The sequence below is a fragment of the Cherax quadricarinatus genome, chromosome 62, assembly GCF_038502225.1.
Source record: "Cherax quadricarinatus isolate ZL_2023a chromosome 62, ASM3850222v1, whole genome shotgun sequence".
Classification (NCBI taxonomy): Eukaryota; Metazoa; Arthropoda; class Malacostraca; order Decapoda; family Parastacidae; genus Cherax; species Cherax quadricarinatus.
The window spans coordinates 18,616,001-18,625,904 of NC_091353.1; the positions used below are offsets into that span (position 1 = coordinate 18,616,001).

At 41.8% G+C, this 9,904-nt stretch overlaps 1 protein-coding gene across 1 annotated transcript in view; it reads left to right on the forward strand.

Moving 5' to 3' along the window:
• Positions 1-9,861: 9,861 nt before the first annotated feature.
• Positions 9,862-9,904, forward strand: part of SMC5 (structural maintenance of chromosomes 5) — a 454,493-nt gene continuing 454,450 nt past the window's right edge. The window contains exon 1 of the mRNA XM_070098521.1: positions 9,862-9,904. This exon is cut by the window's right edge and continues 46 nt beyond it. Coding sequence (XP_069954622.1) covers positions 9,862-9,904 — 43 coding nt within the window.

The following is a 9,904-nucleotide window of genomic DNA, read 5'->3' on the forward strand; positions in this document are numbered from 1 at the left end:
TACATATTTTAAGAAAAAGAGGATAAATAAGTATACAAGATATGATGTAGGGCGAAATGACAGTAGTTTGTTGGATTATGTATTGGTAGATAAAAGACTGTTGAGTAGACTTAAGGATGTACATGTTTATAGAGGGGCCACAGATATATCAGATCACTTTCTAGTTGTAGCTACACTGAGGGTAAAAGGTAGATGGGATACAAGGAGAATAGAAGCATCAGGGAAGAGAGAGGTGAAGGTTCATAAACTAAAAGAGGAGGCAGTTAGGGTAAGATATAAACAGCTATTGGAGGATAGATGGGCTAATGAGAGCATAGGCAATGGGGTCGAAGAGGTATGGGGTAGGTTTAAAAATGTAGTGTTAGAGTGTTCAGCAGAAGTTTGTGGTTACAGGAAAGTGGGTGCAGGAGGGAAGAGGAGCGATTGGTGGAATGATGATGTAAAGAGAGTAGTAAGGGAGAAAAAGTTAGCATATGAGAAGTTTTTACAAAGTAGAAGTGATGCAAGGAGGGAAGAGTATATGGAGAAAAAGAGAGAGGTTAAGAGAGTGGTGAAGCAATGTAAAAAGAGAGCAAATGAGAGAGTGGGTGAGATGTTATCAACAAATTTTGTTGAAAATAAGAAAAAGTTTTGGAGTGAGATTAACAAGTTAAGAAAGCCTAGAGAACAAATGGATTTGTCAGTTAAAAACAGGAGAGGAGAGTTATTAAATGGAGAGTTAGAGGTATTGGGAAGATGGAGGGAATATTTTGAGGAATTGTTAAATGTTGATGAAGATAGGGAAGCTGTGATTACGTGTATGGGGCAAGGAGGAATAACATCTTGTAGGAGTGAGGAAGAGCCAGTTGTGAGTGTGGGGGAAGTTTGTGAGGCAGTAGGTAAAATGAAAGGGGGTAAGGCAGCCGGGATTGATGGGATAAAGATAGAAATTTTAAAAACAGGTGGGGATATAGTTTTGGAGTGGTTGGTGCAATTATTTAATAAATGTATGGAAGAGGGTAAGGTACCTAGGGATTGGCAGAGAGCATGCATAGTTCCTTTGTATAAAGGCAAAGGGGATAAAAGAGAGTGCAAAAATTATAGGGGGATAAGTCTGCTGAGTATACCTGGTAAAGTGTATAGTAGAGTTATAATTGAAAGAATTAAGAGTAAGACGGAGAATAGGATAGCAGATGAACAAGGAGGCTTTAGGAAAGGTAGGGGGTGTGTGGACCAGGTGTTTACAGTGAAACATATAAGTGAACAGTATTTAGATAAGGCTGAAGAGGTCTTTGTGGCATTTATGGATTTGGAAAAGGCATATGACAGGGTGGATAGGGGGGCAATGTGGCAGATGTTGCAAGTGTATGGTGTAGGAGGTAGGTTACTGAAAGCAGTGAAGAGTTTTTACGAGGATAGTGAGGCTCAAGTTAGAGTATGTAGGAAAGAGGGAAATTTTTTCCCAGTAAAAGTACGCCTTAGACAAGGATGTGTGATGTCACCGTGGTTGTTTAATATATTTATAGATGGGGTTGTAAGAGAAGTAAATGCGAGGGTCTTGGCAAGAGGCGTGGAGTTAAAAGATAAAGAATCACACACAAAGTGGGAGTTGTCTCAGCTGCTCTTTGCTGATGACACTGTGCTCTTGGGAGATTCTGAAGAGAAGTTGCAGAGATTGGTGGATGAATTTGGTAGGGTGTGCAAAAGAAGAAAATTAAAAGTGAATACAGGAAAGAGTAAGGTTATGAGGATAACAAAAAGATTAGGTGATGAAAGATTGAATATCAGATTGGAGGGAGAGAGTATGGAGGAGGTGAACGTATTCAGATATTTGGGAGTGGACGTGTCAGCGGATGGGTCTATGAAAGATGAGGTGAATCATAGAATTGATGAGGGAAAAAGAGTGAGTGGTGCACTTAGGAGTCTGTGGAGACAAAGAACTTTGTCCTTGGAGGGAAAGAGGGGAATGTATGAGAGTATAGTTTTACCAGCGCTCTTATATGGGTGTGAAGCGTGGGTGATGAATGTTGCAGCGAGGAGAAGGCTGGAGGCAGTGGAGATGTCATGTCTGAGGGCAATGTGTGGTGTGAATATAATGCAGAGAATTCGTAGTTTGGAAGTTAGAAGGAGGTGCGGGATTACCAAAACTGTTGTCCAGAGGGCTGAGGAAGGGTTGTTGAGGTGGTTCGGACATGTAGAGAGAATGGAGCGAAACAGAATGACTTCAAGAGTATATCAGTCTGTAGTGGAAGGAAGGCAGGGTAGGGGTCGGCCTAGGAAAGGTTGGAGGGAGGGGATAAAGGAGGTTTTGTGTGCGAGGGGCTTGGACTTCCAGCAAGCATGCGTGAGCGTGTTTGATAGGAGTGAATGGAGACAAATGGTTTTTAATGCTTGACGTGCTGTTGGAGTGTGAGCAAAGTAACATTTATGAAGGGATTCAGGGAAACCGGCAGGCCGGACTTGAGTCCTGGAGATGGGAAGTACAGTGCCTGCACTCTGAAGGAGGGGTGTTAATGTTGCAGTTTAAAAACTGTAGTGTAAAGCACCCTTCTGGCAAGACAGTGATGGAGTGAATGATGGTGAAAGTTTTTCTTTTTCGGGCCACCCTGCCTTGGTGGGAATCGGCCAGTGTGATAATAAAATAAAAAAAAATCTACTCTGAGCCTGGCCATGGGCCAGGCTCGTCTGGTGCTTGCCTGGTCATCCAGGCTGTTGCTGCTGGAGGCCCACTGCCCCACATATCCATCACAGCCTGGTTGATCTGGCACCTGGTGAAGATACTTGTCTAGTTTTCTCTTGAAGGCTTCAACACTTGTTCCAGCAGTGTTTCTGATATCTTCTGGTAAGATATTGAAAAGTCTGAGACTCCAGATGTTGATACAGTGTTTCCTTATTGTCCCTACCACACCCCTGCTCCTCACTGGGTTTATTTTACACTTCCTCCCATATCTCTCACTCCAGTATGTTATTATGGCAGTGTGCAGATTTGGGACCAAGCTCTCGAGTACCTTCCAGGTATATATTATCATGTACCTCTCTCTCCTCTGCTCCAATGAGTACATGTTCAAGACTTGTAGGCATTCCCAGTAGTTTAGGTGCTTTACTGGCTCAATGTGAGCCATAAACGATCTTTGTATTTGTTCCAGCTTCGATATTTCTCCTGCCCTGAGCGGGACCGTCAGCACTGAGCAATATTCTAAGTGAGGGAGCACTAGCGATTTGAAGAGTGTCACCATCGGCATTATTTCCCTTGTTTTGAAAGTTCTCAATAGCCACCCAGTCATTTTCCTTGCTGTCGTGATGTTTGTCTTGTTATGGTCTTTAAAAGAAAGGTTGGCTGACATAATTATTCCTAGGTCTTTTACGTGTTCCTTACGTTCTATTTGGTGACCCTCTTGAGTTTTGTATATAGTGCTCCTTTTGAGTTCTTCATTCTTTCCATACCTAAGCAGCTGGAACTTATCACCATTGAACATCATGTTGTTTTCCACTGCCCACTGGAAAACCCTGTTTATGTCTTCCTGTACTTTTTCAGTGTCCTCTACTGTACTGACTTTCATGCTTATTTTAGTGTCATCTGCAAATGATGATACAAAAAGTGTGCCGGGTGTTTTTGTCTATGGCTGCTATAAGGATGAGGAACAGCAGAGGTGCCAGGACAGTGCCTTGGGGCCCTGAGCTTTTGACCTCACTGATGCTGGATCTTGCCCTGTTCACTACTGCTTTTTGTGTTCTGTGTGTTAGGAAACCGAAAATCCATCTGCCTACCTTCCCCGTAATGCCCATGGCCTTCATTTTGTGCACTATCACTCCATGATCACATTTGTCAAACGCTTTTGCAAAATCTGTGTAAATCACATCTGCGTTTTAGTCGTCTTCCAGTGCCTCCGTAATTCTGTCATAATGGTTCAGCAGCTGTGACAGACATGATTGTCCTGCTCTAAAACCGTGCTGGTTCGGGTTATGTTGGTTGTGCTGGTCCATGAAATTTGTAACCTGTCGTCTCATCACTCTTTCAAAGATTTTTGTGATGTGAGAGGTTAGGGCTACTGGTCTGTAATTTTTAGCTAGTGCTCTACTACCTCCCTTGTGCAAAGGAGCTATGTCTGCACTCTTTAAAGCCTCCGGTATTTTGCCTAGATCTAAGCTCTTTCTCCAAAGAATACTGAGGGCTCGTGCTAGTGGTACTTTGCATTTCTTTATAAATAGAGCATTCCATGAATCTGGTCCAGGTGCTGAGTGAGTGGGCATATTTTCCATTTCTTTTTCAAAATCTATGGGATTTGTACTAATGTCAGTTAGTTGGTCTGCACGGCCTTCTTCTGGAGTGAAAAATATTTCTGCATTTTCTTCCTTGCTGTCATTTAGTGGGTTGCTGAACACCGACTCATAGTGTTCTTTTAGGATTTCACTCATTTCCTGTTCGTTGTCAGTATATGGGTCTCCTCTCAGTAGTGGTCCAATTCTACAGGTAGTTCTTAGCTTGGATTTTGCGTAGGAATAAAAATACACTAGTATTAGGTACTGAAATAGTACTCCTTTAGTCACAAACACTCTAGACAGGTGAACATTTTCCTCTGCCTTGGTCATTTTCTATTGTCTAGAAATATATACAAAGTATTTATAGGTCCCAGCAATGTTTTAGACATGCTGGAGTATATATGAAACTCCTTGAAACACAGTGTAAGGTGAGTGTCACTCCACTGCTGACAGTACAGCACACTCACACAATGTCTGTCTGTCTATCTGTCTGTCTAGCTCCACTTATCTGTCTTTCTGTCTAGCTCTGCTTATCTGTCTTTCTGTCTGCTTGTGTATGTCTGTCTTTCTGTCTCAGAGAGAGGCTCAGGAACCAACAGGTATTACACATGATGCAGAGTCATCACGTCTGATTCTTGATGAAGTGAAAATGCATATTACTTGCCACCGAGTTGCCAGTCATTCTTATTATGCCTTATATCTTCAAGCACTGTATAGCACTTTGCCTGGATTTCTTGGGTTATCCTAGGTAATTTACACTATGTATGATAACCAGTGGTGGCTCGTCAAAAAATAGAATGGAGGGACTGCAGGAACTTGGCTCCTCGCTGCCAGATGTAATGCCAGTAATACCTATAGTACTATCATACCACATCAGATTTCTGTTTTTAATAATTTTTTATCTCGTTTCAACAAAATTATTAAAAATTCGCTTATAAATACATTGAAAACAACATATAACAGATTTTTCCTGTAATTTATTTTTTTTTTTTTTTTTTTTTATTATCACACCGGCCGATTCCCACCAAGGCAGGGTGGCCCGAAAAAGAAAAACTTTCACCATCATTCACTCCATCACTGTCTTGCCAGAAGGGTGCTTTACACTACAGTTTTTAAACTGCAACATTAACACCCCTCCTTCAGAGTGCAGGCACTGTACTTCCCATCTCCAGGACTCAAGTCCGGCCTGCCGGTTTCCCTGAATCCCTTCATAAATGTTACTTTGCTCACACTCCAACAGCACGTCAAGTATTAAAAACCATTTGTCTCCATTCACTCCTATCAAACACGCTCACGCATGCCTGCTGGAAGTCCAAGCCCCTCGCACACAAAACCTCCTTTACCCCCTCCCTCCAACCCTTCCTAGGCCGACCCCTACCCCGCCTTCCTTCCACTACAGACTGATACACTCTTGAAGTCATTCTGTTTCGCTCCATTCTCTCTACATGTCCGAACCACCTCAACAACCCTTCCTCAGCCCTCTGGACAACAGTTTTGGTAATCCCGCACCTCCTCCTAACTTCCAAACTACGAATTCTCTGCATTATATTCACACCACACATTGCCCTCAGACATGACATCTCCACTGCCTCCAGCCTTCTCCTCGCTGCAACATTCATCACCCACGCTTCACACCCATATAAGAGCGTTGGTAAAACTATACTCTCATACATTCCCCTCTTTGCCTCCAAGGACAAAGTTCTTTGTCTCCACAGACTCCTAAGTGCACCACTCACTCTTTTTCCCTCATCAATTCTATGATTCACCTCATCTTTCATAGACCCATCCACTGACACGTCCACTCCCAAATATCTGAATACGTTCACCTCCTCCATACTCTCTCCCTTCAATCTGATATTCAATCTTTCATCACCTAATCTTTTTGTTATCCTCATAACCTTACTCTTTCCTGTATTCACCTTTAATTTTCTTCTTTTGCACACCCTACCAAATTCATCCACCAATCTCTGCAACTTCTCTTCAGAATCTCCCAAGAGCACAGTGTCATCAGCAAAGAACAGCTGTGACAACTCCCACTTTGTGTGTGATTCTTTATCTTTTAACTCCACGCCTCTTGCCAAGACCCTCGCATTTACTTCTCTTACAACCCCATCTATAAATATATTAAACAACCACGGTGACATCACACATCCTTGTCTAAGGCCTACTTTTACTGGGAAAAAATTTCCCTCTTTCCTACATACTCTAACTTGAGCCTCACTATCCTCGTAAAAACTCTTCACTGCTTTCAGTAACCTACCTCCTACACCATACACTTGCAACATCTGCCACATTGTCCCCCTATCCACCCTGTCATACGCCTTTTCCAAATCCATAAATGCCACAAAGACCTCTTTAGCCTTATCTAAATACTGTTCACTTATATGTTTCACTGTAAACACCTGGTCCACACACCCCCTACCTTTCCTAAAGCCTCCTTGTTCATCTGCTATCCTATTCTCCGTCTTACTCTTAATTCTTTCAATTATAACTCTACCATACACTTTACCAGGTACACTCAACAGACTTATCCCCCTATAATTTTTGCACTCTCTTTTATCCCCTTTGCCTTTATACAAAGGAACTATGCATGCTCTCTGCCAATCCCTAGGTACCTTACCCTCTTCCATACATTTATTAAATAATTGCACCAACCACTCCAAAACTATATCCCCACCTGCTTTTAACATTTCTATCTTTATCCCATCAATCCCAGCTGCCTTACCCCCTTTCATTTTACCTACTGCCTCACGAACTTCCCCCACACGCATAAGGTTGATGAAGTCATATATCTGGCAGTGAGCATCTGGGGGGACTGCAGCTCTGCAGCTCCTATGGACAAGCCACCACTGATGATAACTGTGCTTGTGTGTTCTTGCGAGAGACAGACAGACAGACAGACACACTTAGACAGAGATATAGACAGAGACAGAGACAGCCAAAGTCAGTCAATCAGCCAGACAGCCGGCCTGCCAAATACGTATTACACATGTTCCAGAATCGTTTCTCTTTACTTAGGTCATAGGTTACACAACATTCTGGCAGGATGACACTACCAGTGGAAGTGGTAGTTAATATGGCATCAGTGTTTGCCACGCTGTTTGCTCTAGCTGGCGCTCAATTGAACTGGTGCTCTCACAAGGTGCTAAGTGGTCCCAGATTTTTTTAATATTGTGCACCGAGTGTTAAGGCCTATTCTGTACTGACCAGGCATCTCAGGCCAATCATGCTAAATTTGGAGGCAGGAAAAATAAAACGTTGATTTACGTTTGGAGCACTAGCGGTAATAACGTAGATCTATGTTTGGACAGTTTAAGGGTTAATAAGTCGCAATCATTAAAATGATCTTGTTACTTCATATGCCAGTATTGAGGTACCTTCCTTATGTCACGCATAAGTGGACCCCTGGTTATCATAATTAATCTGTTCCAGAGTGAGTGACAAACCCGAATCTGACGATTTCTGAATTAATTTTTCCCATAAGAAATAATGTAAATCCAATTAGCCCTTTAACTGTTTCGGTCGTATATGTACGTCTTATGAGCCAATGTGTTTGACGTATATATACGTACTCAAAAATTCTAGCAGCTTCAAATCAAACAGGAGAAAGCTGGTAGGCCCACATGTGAGAGAATGGGTCTGTGTGGTAAGTGTGCACAGTATAAAAAAAATCCTGCAGCACGCAGTACCATAATGAGAAAAAAAAACTCCGACCGTGTTTTTGGATTTAAACACTGACTTTGAGGTGTATTTTTGTATAGTATTTATGGTTGTATTCTTGTTTTCTTGGTCTCATTTGATAGAATGGAAAACATATAGAAATAGAAGTGATTTTGATTGGTTTTACTATGAAAAGGATCTTGAAATGGAGCTCAAAGTGGCAGAAATGTTTGATGTTTGCCGATGTTCGGTAGTAAACAAATGACATCATTGTCCAATAAATGTCCACCTAGCCATTCTAATACACAGTCATGAATGGGTTGACATTATTTATACAATTATTACTAATATTGCAGTAGTCTGCATAACAGTAAATCTTCTATTTTTTGTGTGAATAAAAATTCAAAATGGAAAGCAAGAGTATTATAATGGGCCTGCAGACATGACTGATGAACAGAGAGAATGTATTTTAGTGCCAGGAATGTCTGCATTGTTCATTCTGGACCCTATTTTGAAATTGACATATTTTTTAATTTGCTTGAAATTGGCCAAATTGCCAATTTCTGACCACTTTATTGGGTAGTTGAAATCAGTAAATGGGCGGTTTCTTGTACTCAGTCGAGAGAACAAATGGAGTTCTAAAGAAATAGCTAAGAGTTTGTTTGACTGAAATAATGGAATTGGCCAAAAATATGGCTCAAAGCGGGCGAAATTGCCAATGCGTAAATGTTGCTGAGGTCGCTATCTTTGTGAGAGCGTAATTCCGTAAGTTTTCCATCAAATTTCTTACTTTTGGTGTCATTATCATTGGAAAAAGGTTCTCTATCATTTCATAAGAAAAAATTATTATTATTTTTTTTTTTTTCAAATATTTTGCGACACCAGGAGACACTAGGGTTTGGGGTTGCGACAATCAAAGGGTTAATCCATTCCAGACACCCAAAAGTATTAACAGAACTATTTTTTCATAGATTAAATATAGATTTGCATACAGAAAAGAATGAGAAATCAAGTATAAAACAATATGACACTTTATTGAAGACTCTTGTTGGTGTATGGAAGGTGGGAGGAGCGGAAAGAGTTAGGATGATGTTACATAAAAACATAAGAATGGAGGAACACTGCAGAAGGCCTACTGGTCCATACAAGGCAGGTCCTTAAATACAAGGCAGGTCCTTAAATTCAAGGCAGGTTCCTCCACAAATGTTTGCACCTCACTCCCCTTTGCACAAATGTCCTTAATCTTTGAAGAAGGCACCTTCTTCCCTCCCTCTTTCTCCTCTGAAGCAATTTTCTCAGCTGGTGTACATAAGAAAGCAGGAACACTGCAGTAGGCCTGTTGGCCTATACTAGGTAAGTCTTTCACAAACCATCCCACTAACAGAATTGTATATGCCCAACCCAATTTTCAATGCTTCCCAAACAATAAGCGCTGATAATTCTATTCACTTGTGCACAAGTCCCACTCAAATCAAATCGTTTGTGTGGGGAAGTACCCTGGTTAGTGTGTGGGGAAGTGCTCTGGCTGGTGTGTGTGGGGAAGTACCCTGGCTGGTGTACATGTGAAAGCAGGAACACTGCAGCAGACCTGTTGGCCCATACTAGGCAGGTCCTTCACAAACCATCCCACTAACAGAATCGTATTTGCCCAACCCAATTTTCAATGTTTCCCAAGCAATAAGCTTTGATAATTCTGTTCACTCATGCACAAGTCCCACTCATGTCAAATCGTGTGTGTTGGGAAGTACCCTGGCTGGTGTGTGGGGAAGTACCCTGGCTGTGTGTGGGGAAGTACCCTGGCTGGTGTGTATGGGGAAGTATCATGACTGGTGTGTTCTTTCTTGAATTCTATCATGTTTATCACCTTCTTTACCAAAGGGCTGGCACTAGGAGCTTTCTTTTGGCCCATTGTAGCTTATTTAGCAGTTGCAAGCACTAAATCGAATGGAATAGTATTACGGAATGTATCATATGAACACGTGGGAGCGCGCTCACTGGCTAATAA